Source organism: Salmo salar, chromosome ssa11 (assembly GCF_905237065.1).
Source record: "Salmo salar chromosome ssa11, Ssal_v3.1, whole genome shotgun sequence".
NCBI lineage: Eukaryota > Metazoa > Chordata > Actinopteri > Salmoniformes > Salmonidae > Salmo > Salmo salar.
The window spans coordinates 24,098,219-24,118,046 of NC_059452.1; the positions used below are offsets into that span (position 1 = coordinate 24,098,219).

General features: G+C 42.4%; 3 protein-coding genes across 3 annotated transcripts; all 3 read right to left on the bottom strand.

Moving 5' to 3' along the window:
- Positions 1 to 7,969: 7,969 nt before the first annotated feature.
- On the bottom strand, positions 7,970 to 13,987 carry LOC106562192 (intestinal mucin-like protein). Its single transcript, XM_045689220.1, has 18 exons — positions 13,797 to 13,987; positions 13,483 to 13,654; positions 12,983 to 13,230; positions 12,575 to 12,758; positions 12,298 to 12,487; positions 11,933 to 12,111; positions 11,770 to 11,839; positions 11,547 to 11,677; positions 11,227 to 11,261; positions 10,767 to 10,935; positions 10,519 to 10,617; positions 10,358 to 10,398; positions 9,969 to 10,091; positions 9,637 to 9,735; positions 9,270 to 9,398; positions 8,925 to 8,964; positions 8,669 to 8,792; positions 7,970 to 8,355 (listed from the first exon to the last, which is right to left on the bottom strand). The coding sequence occupies exons 1-18, from the start codon at positions 13,944 to 13,946 to the stop codon at positions 8,148 to 8,150; spliced, it is 2,391 nt and encodes a 796-aa protein (XP_045545176.1). The 5' UTR covers positions 13,947 to 13,987; the 3' UTR covers positions 7,970 to 8,147.
- A 358-nt stretch (positions 13,988 to 14,345) lies between these two features.
- Positions 14,346 to 17,805, bottom strand: LOC123725245 (mucin-2-like). The gene is made up of 3 exons (XM_045690382.1): positions 17,614 to 17,805; positions 16,300 to 16,648; positions 14,346 to 15,820 (listed from the first exon to the last, which is right to left on the bottom strand). Exons 1-3 carry the CDS (start codon positions 17,803 to 17,805, stop codon positions 15,147 to 15,149), a joined length of 1,215 nt encoding a protein of 404 aa, XP_045546338.1. The 3' UTR covers positions 14,346 to 15,146.
- Positions 17,806 to 18,388: 583 nt separating this feature from the next.
- Positions 18,389 to 19,759, bottom strand: LOC123725246 (mucin-2-like). Its single transcript, XM_045690383.1, has one exon. It carries the CDS (start codon positions 19,757 to 19,759, stop codon positions 18,389 to 18,391), a length of 1,371 nt encoding a protein of 456 aa, XP_045546339.1.
- Between the last annotated feature and the right edge of the window lie 69 nt (positions 19,760 to 19,828).

The following is a 19,828-nucleotide window of genomic DNA, read 5'->3' on the forward strand; positions in this document are numbered from 1 at the left end:
GTACTTTGTGGTGATGGAATTCAGACCTCTATAATCAATGCATGGGCATAACCCTCCATCCTTCTTGGCCATGAAAAAGAAGGACTGCGAATGAAACCCTGTTGGAGCCTCATGGATGTACTCCTCCATAGCCTTGGTTTCAGCCACTGACAGAGGGTAGATGCGGCTGCACGGAGGCGCAGAGCTTGCATGCAGATCAACGGCACAGTCCCAGGGGCAATGAGGAGGGAGATAGATGGCACAGGTCTTGGAGAAAACCTCCCGCAGGTCTTGGTATACCTCTGGGATGTTGGGCTGAAGGGCAACCACAGGACTCTCGACCGACTTGGATCCACAGGGGAAGGGAAAGCAGGTCATCGGTGAGGGTGAGTGGTGCTGTGATGTGTGTGATAGTCCCGGATCCCAGTGGTCCACGATCCAGCACTTGAACCGGAAAAGGAGAGGAAAGCAGATATGAGGTGATGTTCAGGGAGGAGGCAAGGGCCTGGTCCATAAAATTCCCTGCGGCACCGGAGTCCACTAGAGCTGTAGAAACAACACACGGGGGACAGGCAGCCAGTGAAATCAGTACTAGAAAGGGTTTGGCAGAAAGTGATGGAATACTCACTCCTAACCCAGGAGACAGATGATCACGGGGCTGTCCCTCTGCTCTTGTGAACCCCAGGTTGGAACATACCGGACACCGTTGAAGCCGGTGCCCCTCCTGACCGTAATAGGGACAGACCCAAAGCTGTCTCCGACAGTGTCACTCAGCCGCGGGGAGGCATATGCCCCTACCTCCATTGGTTCAGGCTCTGACTCAGAATGGTCAATGGAGGAAGGAGAGAGGCAATGGAGGTGTCAATGCTCCCAAAGGAGGTTATCCAGACGGCTGGCCATCGTGATGAATGCATCCAAGGAGAGTGTGTCGTCTTGGCAGGCCAACTCTGTCTGGACCTCTTCGCGCAGTCCTGTTCCGAATAGGGTGTGGAGCGGTGGCTCATTCCAGGGTGTACTCCACAGCGAGGGTGTACTCCACAGCGATCTGGCCATCCTGCTGTAGTTGGAGTAGGAGCTCACCCCCCTCTCTACCCTCCAGTGGATGATCGAAGATATCCCTGAACAGAGCCATGAACCTCTCATAGGAACCCAGCTCATCTTCTCCCAGATGGTCGTAGCCCACTCCAACCCCCGTCCGGTCAACAGGGAAATAACCATGGCAACCTTGGACCTCTCGGTGGTGGGGGCTCCCATCTGATGGCCGATATAGAGGGAGCACTGGAATAGTAAGCCACAGGATTTAGATGGAGTCCCGTCATATTTGTCCGGGAGGGACAATCGGCCATCGCTGACCTGGGCGGACTGATGGATAGGCTGGCGTAGTGGCTCGCTGAATCGACTCGTGGTAGATAATCCTCCGCTAGTTGGAGGTGACGCCCCTTGGGTAATGTCAAGGCGTTGAAGAACATGGAGGACCTCATCCATAGCCATCCCCAGTGGCGCCATCTGGTCATGGTGTTGGCGAAGTAGGTGTCCCTGTTTGCCGACCATCTGGGAGAGGTCTTGATTACTTGCTGCTTCCATTTGCTAAAGCAGTATTCTGTAACGGAGATACAGGGAGTCAGGAAGCAGGTGCAGTTGGTGAGTTTAATAATAATGACCATGGCATGATGTAAAACAAGACCAGCGTCTGGACAAGAAAACAAAACCAATACTGAATGATGAGTGAGGCTACAGAGTGCTAGATAAAGGGGAAGTAATCAAGGTAGTGATGAAGTCCAGGTGTGCGTAATGATGGGTTGCCAGGACCGGTGGTGGTAAACCAGCGATATCGAGCACCGGAGCGGGAGAGCGGGAGTAGGCGTGACAATACCTTTCTATATTTCACTTTACATTGACACTAATTTATTTTATCACCATTGTGGAGGTAACTGCCAAAATAAGGGAAACACTTGAGTAAATGAGGGACACAAAGTATATTGAAATCAGGTGCTTCCAAAAAGGAATGGTTCCTGAGTTAATTAAGCAATTAACATTCCACCATGCTTAAGGTCATGTGTGTATGTGTGTGTGTGTGTGTGTGTGTGTGTGTGTGTGTGTGTGTGTGTGTGTGTGTGTGTGTGTGTGTGTGTGTGTGTGTGTGTGTGTGTGTGTGTGTGTGTGTGTGTGTGTGTGTGTCAGTCAACAGATCTCAACCCAATTGAGCATTTGTGGGAGATTCTAGAGTGGAGCCTGAGACAGTGCTTTACACTACCATCAACAAAACACCAAATTATGGAATTTGGTATCATAGAAATGTTGTTGCATCCCTCCAATAAAGTTCCAGACACTTGTAAAATCTATGCCAAGGTGCATTGAAGCAGTTCTGGCAGCTCACGGTGGCCCAATGCCCTATTAAGACACTTTATGTTGGTGTTTCCTTCATTTCAGCAGTTCTGTGTTCAAACCAAGCCAAATCCTGCTTGGTTTTCCTTCTATAAATGTAACACGACATGAAATATTGTACTGTCAGTTGATTAACATTTGTTGAAGAATTGCTTTTTCTTATTAAGTCAATCATCTAACTTGCCTAACAGGAATTTTATGATCCATTGCTGACAGAGCCGACCTATGTGTGAAATGATCATATCTGTATATGATCTTGTCTACATTCATCTGCTAAAGGGAAGAATCTGTTGCAGGTTTGTAGGTTAGTACTTTTTGTATCTGACCCATCTTTACATTTCACAATGGAATATTCATAGTGGTCAATCAGGAATTCAGACAGAGCTCAAACCTCACTACCGGGCGCTCTTCCAAAATGCTATTGACTGATTTATGACTGATAATTGGCCCAACCTTTCAATGTCTTTCACACTGCCTAGGCTATGGCATATGCCCTTGTGTCTACACCCCAGGTGGTTTCTTTCCTAACAAAGCCTTCACTGAATAGCCTATCCATCCTTCCCCACGCATCCCCACCTAGGTCTTGCCAGAGGCTGTGTGCGGCTCCACCTTACCCAAAGGCTTCAACGATTTTTGATGATTTTAGCAGCTCCGGGTTGTGTATTTGGCTCATCTATCGTCATAGCTATACTTGGTTTTTGTATGGAACCATTATTACACAAGCTCTGGGTAAATAGATTGAGGTTGAGAGTAAACTCAATTCAGCATACAGAAGTAATATCATACAGAGCAAGTTGATGAGCACTCTGAATAACTCAAACAAACTGTGATGATTTATGGGTGACAGCTTAATGTTAATTGTAACTACAGGTTAGATTGAGGTAGGTTGATACAGGAACTTTTATGTAAAAGTAAGTGTAATATTAAAACATGTTGAATAGAGTGGGAGAAATGAATCATAATGAACTATCCAGTGTGGAGAACACAGTTGAGCTACATATGTTTACAGGTTTTTTTGGCTATATAGGTTAGTAAAGAGAAGTTCCCCAACAACACTACTGTATGTTTAATAAAAAATTAAAAAATACATTAGCTTATTTATTTGACCATTAAATTATTGCATGGGTATTTTACTGTCCCTGGTCTAATTATGTCACACATATGACCCACTTTCTGTGAGCTCAGAGTTCCTATTTTGATGACTTGGCAGCAAGTATACAGTGCCTGGAGCTGGGTAAAACTAATAACAGTCCTAGTATTATGGCCTTTGGGCAGTGGGGTCCCTATTAAGTTGATCCTACCTGTTCTACTGCATACTTTTTATCTCACAGGAAGGTTGTTTACCTTCTTAGGTGTGACTTTCAATGTTGATTCAAAGTCAATACAATTATTGATCTAATTCCAATTTAAATGCATATCTAATCCACTGTGACACTATGGCACCTCAAGGCATAATCTTCTAAGTATCTGTCATGTCCTGTCCAAAGCAATTGGCACTACACTGACTTTGATTGAAATCGATTTTATGTTTGTCAAGTGCCTTGACTGTGGTGGTCTATTGAAGGGCCCATTATTCCATTATCCATCATTCTGTTTCAGGTAAAGGGTTTCAAGAAACTGTAGAGAGTATTTCTCATTTTAAAGAGCCATTGAAGCCTCAACTAACCAAAAGCTGTCAGCAAAATGTCCCTTTGGACACCAACACTTGTTGTGCCAGTTGTAGACGAGTCAGTATAACATGATCATGCTATAAAGCAGGCATGAGTGCTCTTTTCTGCAATATTAGTTATGATTTGAATGAGTCTATTGATCCCCTTTTTGTCTGATTGTTGTGAAGCTACAACATCAGTAAGATACTGTAAGTAATCTGTAACAGAGGACTGGTTATAATAGCAAAAGAGTTTTATAATTCCCTCCAACTCAGGTGGGAACCTTCCCATTTCTGTTCACGCAGTTGACAAACACTATCAAAATAATTTGAAAGAAATCGTTTAAGCGCATAAAAAAACGGTGTTTGTTTTATATAATCACACATACCACATAGAGACCCCCTCAGCCCCCAGCTGTGCCCTGGACACCATATGTGAATTAATTGTTTTGAGTTTGTACTGTTAGGTGACCTAAACTGGGATATGCTTAACACCCCGGCAGTCCTACAATCTAAGCTAGATGCCCTCATTCTCACACAAATTATCATGGAACCTATCAGGTATAACCCCAAATCCGTAAACATGGGCACCCTCATAGATATCATCCTGACCAACCTGTCCTCTAAATACACCTCTGTTGCCTTCAACCAGGATCTCAGCGATCACTGCCTCATTGCCTGCATCCACAATGGGTACGTGGTCCCTGTCAAACGCTCCCTTAAACACTTCAGCGAGCAGGCCTTTCTAATCGACCTGGCCCGGGTATCCTGGAAGGATATTGACCTCATTCCGTCAGTAGAGGATGCCTGGTTATTCTTTAAAAGTGCTTTCCTCACCATCTTAAATAAGCATGCCCCATTCAATTTTTCTTTTTAACCAGGAACAGATATAGCCCTTGGTTCACTCCAGACCTGACTGCCCTTGACCAGCACGAAAACATCCTGTGCCGTACTGCATTAGCATCGAATAGCCCCCGCGATATGCAACTTTTCAGGGAAGTTAGGAACCAATATACATAGGCAGTTAGGAAAGCAAAGGCTAGAATTTTCATACAGAAATTTGCATCCTGTAGCAGAAACTCCAAAAAGTTATGGGACACTGTAAAATCCATGGAGAATAAGAGCACCTCCTCCCAGCTAGCTGCCCACTGCACTGAGGCTAGGAAACACTGTCACCACCGATAAATCTACGATAATCGAGAATTTCTACAGCTGACCATGCTTCCACCTGGCTATCCCTACCCCGGCCAACAACTCTGCACCCCCCACAGCAACTTGCCCATGCCTCCCCCACTGCTCCTTCACCCAAATCCAGATAACTGATGTTCTGAAAGAGCTGCAAAATCTGGACCCCTACAAATCAGCTGGGCGAGATAATCTGGACCCTCTCTTTCTAAAATTGTCTGCCTCAATTGTTGCAACCCCTATTACTAGCCTGTTCAACCTCTCATTCGTATCGTCTGAGATCCCTAAAGATTGGAAAGCTGCCGCGGTCACCCCCCTCTTCAAAGAGGGAGACACTCTAGACCCAAACTGTTACAGACCTATATCTATCCTACGCTGCCTTTCTAAGGTCTTCGAAAGCCAAGTTAACAAACAGATCACCGACCATTTCGAATCCCACCATACCTTCTCCACTATGTAATCTGGTTTCCGAGCTGATCATGGGTGCACCTCAGCCACGCTCAAGGTCCTAAATGATATCATAACTGTCATCGATAAAATACAATACTTTGCAGCCGTATTTATTGACCTGGCTATCGACTCTGTCAATCATCGCATTCTTATCGGCAGACTCAATGGCCTTGGTTTCTCAAATGACTGCCTTGCCTGGTTCACCAACTACTTCTCAGACAGAGTTCAGTGTGTCAAATCGGAGGGCCTGTTGTCCGGACCACTGGCAGTCTCTATGGAGATAACACTGGGTTCAACTCTCGGGCCGACTCTTTTCTCTGTATACATCAATGATGTCGCTCTTGTTGCTGATGATTCTCTGATCCACCTCTACGCAGATGACACCATTCTGTATACTTCTGGCCCTTCTTTGGACACTGTTAACAAACTTCAAAAAAGGCTTTAATGCCATACAACACTCCTTCCGTGGCCTCCAACAACTATTAAATGCAAGTAAAACTAAATGCTTGCTTTTCAACCGATAGCTTACCGCATCTGCCTGCCCGTCTAGCATCACTACTCTGGACGGTTCTGACTTAGAATATGTGGACAATTACACATACCTAGGTGTCTGGTTAGACTGTAAACTCTCCTTCCAGACTCACATTAAGCATCTCCAATCCAAAATTAAATCTAGAATCGGCTTCCTATTTCGCAAAAAAAGCATCCTTCAATCATGCTGCCAAACATACCCTCGTAAAACTGACTATCCTACCGATCCTTGACTTCGGCGATGTCATTTACAAAATAGCCTTCAACACTCTACTCAGCAAATTGGATGCAGTCTATCACAGTGCCATCTGTTTTGTCACCAAAGCCCCATATACTACCCACCACTGCAACCTGTATGCTCTCGTTGGCTGGCCCTCCCTTCAAATTCGTCGCCAAACCCACTGGCTCCAGGACATTTACAAGTCTCTGCTAGGTAAAGCCCCGCCTTATCTCAGCTCACTGGTCACCATAGTGGCACCCACCCATAGCACGTGCTCCAGCAGGTATATTTCACTGGTCACCCCCAAAGCCAAATTCTCCTTTGTCCACCTTTCCTTCCAGTTCTCTGCTGCCAATGACTGGAACGAATAGCAAAAATCACTGAAGATGGAGACTCATACCTCCTTCACTAACTTTAAGAATCAGTTGTCAGAGCAGCTTAAAGATCATTGGACCTGTACATAGCCCATCCGTATATAGCCTTCCCAACTACCTCATCCCCATATAGTTTTTTTTTCTTCCCCTTTGCACCTCAGTATCTCTACTTGCACATTCATCTTCTGCACATCTATCACTCGTGGTTAATTGCTAAATTGTAATTATTTCGCTGCTATGGCCTATTTATTGCCTTACCTACCTAATCTCACTTTATTTGCACACACTGTATATAGATTTTCTATTGTGTTTGTTATTGACTGTACATTTGTTTATTCCATGTGTAACTCTGTGTTGTTGTTTGTGTCGCACTGCTTTGCTTTATCTTGGCCAGGTCCCAGTTGTAAATGAGAACTTGTTCTCATCTGGCCTACCTGGTTAAATAAAGGTGAAATAAAAAATGTATTTCCCTTTGTTTTATATAATCACACATAGCCCCATGTATTTCCCTTTGTTTTATATAATCACACATGGCCCATGTATTTCCCTTTGTTTTATATAATCACACATAGCCCCATGTATTTCCCTTTGTTTTATATAATCACACATGGCCCATGTATTTCCCTTTGTTTTATATAATCACACATAGCCCCATGTATTTCCCTTTGTTTTATATAATCAGACATAGCCCCATGTATTTCCCTTTGCATTTTGTACTGTACATTTTGTACACTTGGTACAGTTAAAATGAAATGATCTGTTTTTTATTTTCGGTGAAACCAAAGGACTATTATTGCCCGGACAATATAGTTTCTATTTTGTATACTTTATTTAATATGAGAGATAAGTTAGGACAAATACTTTATTACTTTATTAGTCCATCAAAGTGGAACATGTGTCTTTAGTACTGTATAGGGAGGAGCACAGTGTAAGCCTCAGTGCTGCCCCTGGAGATATGGAGAGGTTAACTAAGTGCTTTGCTGAAGGACAACATTAGGAAGTGGTGCCAGGGATCTGAAACCAGCAACCTTCCGATTACTGATCCGTTTCTCTAACCTAACACCATCTCAAATTGAAATAAGTGTTTGAGACTTTGAATTGTGGTTGTTTGTCTGGAAGAGGATAGGCCATTGTTGAACTGCGTGTCTGCAATCAAATATTTCTCAACAGAATTACAAAAAGGAATGAAAACAAGAATGTGGTACATATGCATAGCCTATTGCCAACTTTATTTTGGCTAAAATTAAATAAAAATTGAATAAGAAGCTGAAACTATTTCTCCTACGTTTAGCAGATTACTTTGCAGGAAAGTGAACAAGTTGAACATAAGTAGAAAACTAATCTAAGCAGTAACGGGATGGCAGTGGAGAGTCATTCATCTTCTCCTGCGTCGTGACCTTGTGACCTGGGTCGCCTCCGGGGTCACGCACTCTGTCCTCTGGCAGCCACATTTATTGATGTGGATGTAGGAGTGGTTGAACTTTGACCCGTCTGGGCAGATCATCTCCACTTCCTTCTTGGTGGTGGATTCTTCCCGACAGCAGGTACAAGAGCGCTCCATCATGTTGGCCTCAAGAGAATACCTGAAAACAGAAAGGAGAGGCGATGTCATTATGTGGAAGTACTGATGGTAGCAGTTGTAATTATATAACATTGGCTGTGTTTACACAAGCTGCCTAATTCTGATCTTTTGACCAATCAGATGAGCTCATTTGCCAATAATTGGGAAAAATATCAGAATTAGGCTGCCTTTGTAAACACAGCCATTGTAACATAACATATTACTGAAAATATAATTTGTAGATTGCATTTAGCCAGGCAGCCCAATTCTGTTTTATTGGGAGGAATAATGTGTTAGTGTTCCTGAAATATTTCAGGAATGATCAAAATACTCACATGGCATAGGTGACACAGGATCCACCGCATGTTGTCACTTCCACCTTGTTTGCAGACTTGCAGCCATTGCTGTCCAGGTACACTTTGCCCTTTGTCACGTTGCATTGCTTAGTTATTGGAATACCTGCACACAAAAGTGAAATTTTCAAATGAATTCATTTTCCGAGTAGCTAAAACACTTTTTCCAATGCATGATAAAAGGCAAGAATGATTTACAAATGTCTATCAAAAAGGATAGTGTTAAAAAGACACTCACAGACATGGCAGCAACCATCTGGAGCAACAACTTCAGTTCCCTTAAAAACAAGAAAATGGAAGAAAAAACAAGAACATTTTTAAGTCACTGACATAGCGTTTACCAAACTGTCTCCACATGTTTTTATGTGTAGTGTTCTTGCATTGTTCACTTTAAGCAACAGGTGTCAATAACGTCACATAAATACACAGTAGGCATACTATATTAAGCAACAGGCCTTGGTCTGAGTGACTGGGCATGTTTAAACTGTATTTCACGAATATGATTTTGCACATTGTCCAGTTGTTTTCAAATGAGCCAGTTTCCCAGACCCAGATAATTTGCCAGATGTTTATTGTAACTCACGGGTATGCAGTCTTCTGGGTAGAAGTCAGGGCACACAGTCTTAGCCTGGATTGGGATGAGTTGGTCCATAATATTTACGCACTCATACTTGAGACACTTGTCTCCAGATGGTATCCAGACAGAACCAGGCTGTAGAGGTGAGAATATGAATGATATCAACAGGATATTCTTCAAATTATATAAGATATATTGTATCATTGCTAAGATAGTTATTTTGCATAACACTTTATTACTACAGTAAAATTACATGTTGGGGTTTTTAAATAATCAAGTGAAATAGGACTGATATGTTTTACGAATTGTAAAAAAAAAAAATGCAATTTTTGTATCTGTGAGAGATCAATAATGCGGCTTGATGCTATTTTACCTGAATAGTGTGTGTGGTGTTATCTGGCAGCATAACCACACAGCTTGTCTGTACACACTTCCCACAACACTGACCAGGAACGGCTTGATAATCATAGCCCTGAAAGGAAGAAGACAGACCGAAAGAAAACCTTTATATTGCACAATTATACCAATGTGTGATCCTGGTAACTCACTAGTAATTACACTTATCCAGTAGTAGCCCAATAGTGGACACAGAGGAATCAGTGTTATTATAATATTTTGACATGGATAAGAACTCACATTACACTAAGTTTGTTGAATTACTTAATGAGGCCAAAGGGTGTCGATGTGTCAATGGAGATCAATTACCTGTTGGCAGTGAGTGTCACATTCAGTAGGTTGACACTCAATGATATGTAGATGCGCTTGGGCATCCACACTGTCACCACACACACAATTCTTACACTTGTCCTCAGGAACATTGGCACCAGGCTGGAATGAGAAAATACAATATTTCTATGGAAAATCTATGAATTGAGACACTTTTTTTGTCCTATCTAATCTCATACATGGATTGACCAAAAAATATTGTTGGCACCCTGATAGAGGCCTCTAATTTTTTAAAGGAGGTATTTGCTTAGTTTAACTTGTTTGTAATGAATGTATGCAAGTAAAATAACGTTGTCCTCTTTTATTAAGTTGATAATTTAGAAGTGGTGGGACTGGCCAAAATGAACATAGACACATCGACATCTCACCTGATATTCAGTGTTGTTAAACACACAGACATCCTTTGGCACTGTGGGGCAAAGAACATGGATAATCACTTAATACTGCAACTAACATGTTGGGATTTCTAGGATATGCACACACATGCATATGTACACGCACACTCAAGCACATGCAGATGTATACTCACCGCATTGATAAGTTAGGCAGCAGACTCCCATAGTTGCCTCTGTCTCGAATCCGACTGGACAAGTTATCTTGGAAGTAGAGCATCGTGTGACATCACACTCTGTTTGGAAAGAAAAAACGATTGTTTTAAAATCTATGCAAATCGCCACAGTGGTTGGATATATTAGGTAATCACCAAAAATGTTAATGTTTTTACCGAGATGTTAAAAAGCCCACATATAGCGCACATTATCCAAACAAGTCACTCACCGCATTTGTCCTTTTGACAACAGTCAACGGTTTCTACGACCTTAACTTGGCCCTCCTGATCACAGGTGAGAGGAGGCTGATGTTGGCATGCCACAGGCTGGCATTGGATTTCCAGACTGTACGGGTCACAAACACACTCCTGGCAGTTGCTCACCCAGGTCTCATTAGCCTGCAATGAGGAACAATTTAAGCACACTAAGGTTTGTTTGGACACTACCAGTACAAAGTTCAATCATTCAGTGTGTGGAATCATAAATTACAGAAGCATTTTGAGGTTCTATGAGAAGCGCTATAGAAATGTAATAAATAATTATTATATATTATTACTATTGCACACATTATTATACAGGATTGGCAAAAGTGAACTATCCACATGTGACTACCTACATGATGTGTATGTCATTAATTAATAGTTTCTCTTCCCTGCTAAAACCTGTGAGTGAAATTCTAACTATTTTACCTCTTTCCATTCTCCATTTGGCAACAGGCAAATATCTGATGAACCAAAGAGAAGAATATACATTAAAAAACGAAGTCATTGAAGTACAATCCACTAGGTCGTTTTGATAATGTACTGTATGTACCGGAAGCACTTGATAAAATCTATATAAAATCAATATAAATCAAAATCCACACCATTGAAGTATCTGTGAAAAATGCTGTGGATATTTTTTGTTTGTTTTACAAAAAGCTAAACCAGCTTTCAAACCAGCTATCACAACACCATACTGTAAATCACCACACACTCATTATACAATGCTGTTATTTGACCATTCTTACCACAGCTGGGGATACAGTAGTTTGAGCTGGAACTCATAAGAGTGGTACCAGGGGGACAATAACATCCCTCCAATTGTATATCTCCCATGACACTGAACTCATTTTGAGTCTGGATGAATTTGAAATTGTACCTGCAGAGATATTCAAAAAAAGTTTCAATAGCTGAGAGAATATTTCTCCATCATTATACCCATCCACTGAACAACAACAGCATTATACATACCAGGCATTACAGGTTGGTTCAACTTGTGGACCGCAGGCATTATAAACCTTGGGTTTCTCACATGTGAAGTCTGTAGCGGGTGAGATAAAAAGGTTAATAACCAATAAGCTACATCATAGAGAGGCTATCTGAGCTTTATGGTCTTGAGGAGTGACCTACTTACCACATTGTCCATTTGTATAATTTCTCCACTCAATACAGACTCCTGCTTGTGCACATGCATCAGCATAGGTCTGCAAGCTGGTGCAGCCAATGGTAACATCATCCATATAACACGCATCAAAGATACATGCCACAATGAATGGCTCGTAGGGGATTATCTTATGGCAACTCTCAAAGACCCTTAAAAATATACCACACTTCAGTTAGATACTTAAATATGTTAATTCACTTTGTTTTGTCATCAGGCTTTGTCAAATGATTGCCGTGTTTTAGTATGTCAAGTTATTGTTCGCACTGAGATTATTCTGATTGAGAGGTTATCGATACTACAGAGGAGATTTATTGTGAATACTAATTGCTACTTACTTGCTTTGAATGAGATAACAAATGGGTGGATCGCAGCCTGGTGGTTGTGTTGGTGTCGGCTCTGGTGGTGGTGTGCACTGACTGTTATTGTGGTCAGCAACATGCCATTGGTGTGCCATGTCAGGACAAGATGAATCAATAGCCCCATTTGGCAAGCGGCAGTCATCTGTCCGGTTGTTGTCACATGTACCTGAATAAGATTGAAAACCATCGTTAGACAATGAGACATCATGGGGTAATCATCGTAACAGAGTGACCATAAAACACCTGTACTCACCACACTGTCCCTCAGTGTTGCCATTGAACTTGTCCCAGGGCAGGTATATGCTAAACATAAGACCAGTGAAAGACACCTTGGCATTAATTGCTGGTATGACTAAAAGGGTCTCAATTCCGTTGTCTGTGATGCGGAAGTTCTTGGTCTCATATGCTGGGATGATGCGTTGCTGGTTTACATAAATCTAAGACAGAAATATTAAGAGATGGACAAAATGGTTACAATAATTCAATATTTGCATACCCAATAGTATTCTAGAACTGTATCCTATATCTAATACATAAAGGAATTATATCAATCTTAAATGGAAGCTAATCAATATCTAAGCTAATCAAAAAGCAAATCCCTCTTAAATGAAAAAGGAATGAAAATGTCTTGAACACACAGTATTTAAGATATTTTAATTACCAGACTTGTGAAAACTCCATCAACGTCCTTCTTGGTCATGAATATCTCATAAGATTGATAATAAATTGTCAGAGACTGAGGACAGGAAAGTCCATCTGGGGCATCACAATAGTAATTGTCGATTACAACACTGAAGTTGTACTTTGGCAGGATTTCTTTGACCAAGACGTAAGAACAATTTCCTTGGAAGCCATAGTATGTTCCATCAAAGGTGACATAGTGAGGGTCTCCCCAACCATAGCAGATACCTTTGTAAGAAGAGAATGATTATCATTTAAAAGGACACGGATGTGGAATGTTTTATGCTAAATGAATAGTGTGGTGCTGAAATGTTTCCAATGTTAGACATTCATATACAATTACTGCTGGTAACTATTAGATAAACCTAAACAAGTCAAAGAGTAAGAATAATTTTGAACTAAAATCAATAGCTAAAGTGGATTTTATGACACAAAGAATAAACATATATTTTTTTCTTGGGGGGGGGGGGGTAAACTTACATTGACACTCATAGTGGAAACAGCATCCAGATTCGTCATACACTTTGATTGGAGGATAGTTATTTTCACATGCAATAGGCTTCGGAGTCTCACAATGTACATGCTCATAAATAACTTTCCCGTTGGCGCATGTTCCGTTGGTGCACTGGTTATGTTTCCAGCTGTCACCATTCTACAAACACAGAAAAGTATTAGTCTTACAGGAAATATCTATAAAATCATACAATTTATTTTTATATATAATCACCCTTTTGTAAATAATAATTCCTATGGAATGTTTCCAAAAAGGTTATTATCTATAGAAGAGCAAATACCTGTCTTGGAGGAAGTTCATGGTCACAGTTTTTCTCAGATGGATATTTTGGGGTGGTGGTTGTTCTTTCTGTTGTATGTGGTATTGTTGTTGTTGGGAGCAGTGTAGTGGTTGGTGTAGTAGTAGTAACTGGGGTATTTGGATACACCATCTGACGGAATGGGCTTCTACTTTGCAATTCTTGTTGCAGAGAGCAATGTAGCACCATCCATCATGGTCAGAGATATTATAAACAATTGAACCTGAAAATATTTTGACGAGTATTACATTTTGTACAATTTAACATGTATAATTCAATATAAATTGAACATTACTAATGGCTGAACTAATGGTAATATACAAAAGGTTTCGAAAGTGAAAAGGTGGAAAATAAAAACTTACCAACGGAGAATTCACGATGATTGAAAAGGCAAGAAAACAATTAAGGGGTAATGTGGGTATTTGGTTTTGTTATCAGTTGTTACAAATTTAGGAATATATTGGGTGGCAGAGTTGTTGTTTTTGTTGTTAGCTGTTGATGTCAAAAGTAATTGGAACCAATTGCTGTTTAGTTGTGGTTGGGATATGTGTTGTGGGAGGACATTGACAACATTTCACTCGTATCTCATAATCGAAGCACTTTTGCTGAAGACCTTGCTTATTGTTTTTACAAATCAGTCCAACGGATGGATTGCAAGTCACGTCTTGGCCAAGCTGAGAGATCTGAAGTCCAGGGTATTGTTTTGCTCTACATTCAACTGCCTCTGGAGCTGAGCAAATGTGATAACCAGCAGCAATGATGTTCTTAATGGATTCATTATCTCCACCTTCAGAGCCAGACGTTGGCTGACCAAGGTTGATCCAGTCTGACCACACACAACTTTCTTCACCACTGCACTGGGCAGTTGATTCTCCTTTTGAGGTTGATGCAGGAGTAGAGGTTGGAGTTGTGGTGGAAGGCAGAGTTGTTGTTTTTGTTGTAGATGGAGCTGTTGATGTCAAGATTGTAGTAGAGGGTGTAGGAGTAGTGGTGGGAGGAACTGTTGTTGTTGTTGTAGTTGTGGTTGGGATGGGTGTTGTGGGTCCACATTGACAACATTTCACTCGGATCTCATAATCAAAGCACTTTTGCTGAAGACCTTGCTTATTGTTTTCACAAATCAGTCCAACGGATGGATTGCAAGTCACGTCTTGGCCAAGCTGAGAGATCTGCAGTCCAGGGTATTGATTTGCTCTACATTCAACTGCCTCTGGAGCTGAGCAAATGTGATAACCACTAGCAATGATGTTCTTAATGGATTCATTATCTCCACCTTCAGAGCCAGACGTTGGCCCACCAAGGTTGATCCAGTCTGACCACACACAACTTTCTTCACCACTGCACTGGGCAGTTGATTCTCCTTTTGAGGTTGATGTAGGAGTAGAGGTTGGAGTTGTGTGTGGTGGAAGGCAGAGTTGTTGTTTTTGTTGTAGATGGAGCTGTCGATGTCAAGATTGTAGTAGTGGGTGTAGGAGTAGTGGTCGGAGGAACTGTTGTTGTTGTTGTTGTTGTTGTTGTCGGGATGTGTTTTGTGGGTCCACATTGACAACATTTCACTCGGATCTCGTAATCAAAGCACTTTTGCTGAAGACCTTGCTTATTGTTGTCACAAATCAGTCCAACGGATGGATTGCAAGTCACGTCTTGGCCAAGCTGAGAGATCTGAAGTCCAGGGTATTGATTTGCTCTACATTCAACTGCCTCTGGAGCTGAGCAAATGTGATAACCAGCAGCAATGATGTTCTTAATGGATTCATTATCTCCACCTTCAGAGCCAGACGTTGGCTGACCAAGGTTGATCCAGTCTGACCACACACAACTTTCTTCACCACTGCACTGGGCAGTTGATTCTCCTTTTGAGGTTGATGCAGGAGTAGAGGTTGGAGTTGTGGTGGAAGGCAGAGTTGTTGTTTTTGTTGTAGATGGAGCTGTTGATGTCAAGATTGTAGTAGAGGGTGTAGGAGTAGTAGTGGGAGGAACTGTTGTTGTTGTTGTTGTTGTTGTTGCGGATGTGTGTTGTGGGTCCACATTGACAACATTTCACTCGGATCTCGTAATCAAAGCACTTTTGCTGAAGACCTTGCTTATTGTTGTCACAAATCAGTCCAACGGATGGATTGCAAGTCACGTCTTGGCCAAGCTGAGAGATCTGAAGTCCAGGGTATTGATTTGCTCTACATTCAACTGCCTCTGGAGCTGAGCAAATGTGATAACCACTGCGCAATGATGTTCTTAATGGATTCATTATCTCCACCTTCAGAGCCAGAGGTTGGCTCACCAAGGTTGATCCAGTCTGACCACACGCAACTTTCTTCACCACTGCACTGGGCAGTTGATTCTCCTTTTGAGGTTGATGCAGGAGTAGAGGTTGGAGTTGTAGTAGTGGTGGAAGGCAGAGTTGTTGTTTTTGTTGTAGATGGAGCTGTCGATGTTAAGATTGTAGTAGTGGGTGTAGGAGTGGTGGTCGAAGGAACTGTTGTTGTTGTTGTTGTTGTTGTCGGGATGTGTGTTGTGGGACGACATTGACAACATTTCACTCGTATCTCATAATCAAAGCACTTTTGCTGAAGACCTTGCTTATTGTTTTCACAAATCAGTCCAACGGATGGATTGCAAGTCACGTCTTGGCCAAGCTGAGAGATCTGCAGTCCAGGGTATTGTTTTGCTCTACATTCAACTGCCTCTGGAGCTGAGCAAATGTGATAACCATGCAGCAATGATGTTCTTAATGGATTCATTATCTCCACCTTCAGAGCCAGACGTTGGCCCACCAAGGTTGATCCAGTCTGACCACACGCAACTTTCTTCACCACTGCACTGGGCAGTTGATTCTCCTTTTGAGGTTGATGTAGGAGTAGAGGTTGGAGTTGTTGGTGGAAGGCAGAGTTGTTGTTTTTGTTGTAGATGGAGCTGTTGATGTTAAGATTGTAGTAGTGGGTGTAGGAGTAGTGGTGGGAGGAACTGTTGTTGTTGTTGTTGTTGTTGTTGCGGGATGTGTTTTGTGGGTCCACATTGACAACATTTCACTCGGATCTCATAATCAAAGCACTTTTGCTGAAGACCTTGCTTATTGTTTTCACAAATCAGTCCAACGGATGGATTGCAAGTCACGTCTTGGCCAAGCTGAGAGATCTGCAGTCCAGGGTATTGTTTTGCTCTACATTCAACTGCCTCTGGAGCTGAGCAAATGTGATAACCAGCGCAATGATGTTCTTAATGGATTCATTATCTCCACCTTCAGAGCCAGAGGTTGGCTCACCAAGGTTGATCCAGTCTGACCACACACAACTTTCTTCACCACTGCACTGGGCAGTTGATTCTCCTTTTGAGGTTGATGCAGGAGTAGAGGTTGGAGTTGTATATGGTGGAAGGCAGAGTTGTTGTTTTTGTTGTAGATGGAGCTGTTGATGTCAAGATTGTAGTAGTGGGTGTAGGAGTAGTGGTCGGAGGAACTGTTGTTGTTGTTGTTGTTGTTGTTGTCGGGATGTGTGTTGTGGGACCACATTGACAACATTTCACTCGTATCTCATAATCGAAGCACTTTTGCTGAAGACCTTGCTTATTGTTGTCACAAATCAGTCCAACGGATGGATTGCAAGTCACGTCTTGGCCAAGCTGAGAGATCTGAAGTCCAGGGTATTGATTTGCTCTACATTCAACTGCCTCTGGAGCTGAGCAAATGTGATAACCAGCAGCAATGATGTTCTTAATGGATTCATTATCTCCACCTTCAGAGCCAGACGTTGGCTGACCAAGGTTGATCCAGTCTGACCACACACAACTTTCTTCACCACTGCACTGGGCAGTTGATTCTCCTTTTGAGGTTGATGCAGGAGTAGAGGTTGGAGTTGTGGTGGAAGGCAGAATTGTTGTTTTTGTTGTAGATGGAGCTGTTGATGTCAAGATTGTAGTAGAGGGTGTAGGAGTAGTGGTGGGAGGAACTGTTGTTGTTGTTGTAGTTGTGGTTGGGATGGGTGTTGTGGGTCCACATTGACAACATTTCACTCGGATCTCATAATCGAAGCACTTTTGCTGAAGACCTTGCTTATTGTTGTCACAAATCAGTCCAACGGATGGATTGCAAGTCACGTCTTGGCCAAGCTGAGAGATCTGAAGTCCAGGGTATTGATTTGCTCTACATTCAACTGCCTCTGGAGCTGAGCAAATGTGATAACCAGCAGCAATGATGTTCTTAATGGATTCATTATCTCCACCTTCAGAGCCAGACGTTGGCCCACCAAGGTTGATCCAGTCTGACCACACGCAACTTTCTTCACCACTGCACTGGGCAGTTGATTCTCCTTTTGAGGTTGATGCAGGAGTAGAGGTTGGAGTTGTGGTGGAAGGCAGAGTTGTTGTTTTTGTTGTAGATGGAGCTGTTGATGTTAAGATTGTAGTAGAGGGTGTAGGAGTAGTGGTCGGAGGAACTGTTGTTGTTGTTGTTGTTGTTGTTGTCGGGATGTGTGTTGTGGGTCCACATTGACAACATTTCACTCGGATCTCGTAATCAAAGCACTTTTGCTGAAGACCTTGCTTATTGTTGTCACAAATCAGTCCAACGGATGGATTGCAAGTCACGTCTTGGCCAAGCTGAGAGATCTGAAGTCCAGGGTATTGATTTGCTCTACATTCAACTGCCTCTGGAGCTGAGCAAATGTGATAACCACTGCTGCAATGATGTTCTTAATGGATTCATTATCTCCACCTTCAGAGCCAGACGTTGGCTGACCAAGGTTGATCCAGTCTGACCACACACAACTTTCTTCACCACTGCACTGGGCAGTTGATTCTCCTTTTGAGGTTGATGCAGGAGTAGAGGTTGGAGTTGTGGTGGAAGGCAGAGTTGTTGTTTTTGTTGTAGATGGAGCTGTTGATGTCAAGATTGTAGTAGAGGGTGTAGGAGTAGTGGTGGGAGGAACTGTTGTTGTTGTTGTAGTTGTGGTTGGGATGGGTGTTGTGGGTCCACATTGACAACATTTCACTCGGATCTCGTAATCAAAGCACTTTTGCTGAAGACCTTGCTTATTGTTGTCACAAATCAGTCCAACGGATGGATTGCAAGTCACGTCTTGGCCAAGCTGAGAGATCTGAAGTCCAGGGTATTGATTTGCTCTACATTCAACTGCCTCTGGAGCTGAGCAAATGTGATAACCAGCAGCAATGATGTTCTTAATGGATTCATTATCTCCACCTTCAGAGCCAGACGTTGGCTGACCAAGGTTGATCCAGTCTGACCACACACAACTTTCTTCACCACTGCACTGGGCAGTTGATTCTCCTTTTGAGGTTGATGCAGGAGTAGAGGTTGGAGTTGTGGTGGAAGGCAGAGTTGTTGTTTTTGTTGTAGATGGAGCTGTTGATGTCAAGATTGTAGTAGAGGGTGTAGGAGTAGTGGTGGGAGGAACTGTTGTTGTTGTTGTAGTTGTTGTTGTCGGGATGTGTGTTGTGGGTCCACATTGACAACATTTCACTCGTATCTCATAATCAAAGCACTTTTGCTGAAGACCTTGCTTATTGTTGTCACAAATCAGTCCAACGGATGGATTGCAAGTCACGTCTTGGCCAAGCTGAGAGATCTGAAGTCCAGGGTATTGATTTGCTCTACATTCAACTGCCTCTGGAGCTGAGCAAATGTGATAACCAGCAGCAATGATGTTCTTAATGGATTCATTATCTCCACCTTCAGAGCCAGACGTTGGCTGACCAAGGTTGATCCAGTCTGACCACACACAACTTTCTTCACCACTGCACTGGGCAGTTGATTCTCCTTTTGAGGTTGATGCAGGAGTAGAGGTTGGAGTTGTGGTGGAAGGCAGAGTTGTTGTTTTTGTTGTAGATGGAGCTGTTGATGTTAAGATTGTAGTAGAGGGTGTAGGAGTAGTGGTGGGAGGAACTGTTGTTGTTGTTGTAGTTGTGGTTGCGGGATGTGTGTTGTGGGTCCACATTGACAACATTTCACTCGGATCTCATAATCGAAGCACTTTTGCTGAAGACCTTGCTTATTGTTTTCACAA

Coding starts and splice junctions, on each gene's coding strand:
- LOC106562192 (XM_045689220.1), bottom strand. CDS start 13,946: ATGGTGTATCCAAATACCCCAGTTACTACTACTACACCAACCACTACA. Junction 9,736..9,968: donor GTGACACTCACTGCCAACAG/GTAATTGATCTC, acceptor TCTTCCTTTCAG/GGCTATGATTATCAAGCCGT. Junction 8,793..8,924: donor AGATGGTTGCTGCCATGTCT/GTGAGTGTCTTT, acceptor TTTTGTGTGCAG/GTATTCCAATAACTAAGCAA.
- LOC123725246 (XM_045690383.1), bottom strand. CDS start 19,759: ATGTGGACCCACAACACACATCCCGCAACCACAACTACAACAACAACA.
- LOC123725245 (XM_045690382.1), bottom strand. CDS start 17,805: ATGTGGACCCACAACACCCATCCCAACCACAACTACAACAACAACAAC. Junction 16,649..17,613: donor AAAGGAGAATCAACTGCCCA/GTGCAGTGGTGA, acceptor CAACCTCAAAAG/GAGAATCAACTGCCCAGTGC. Junction 15,821..16,299: donor CATCCCGACAACAACAACAA/CAACAACAACAG, acceptor AACACACATCCG/CAACAACAACAACAACAACA.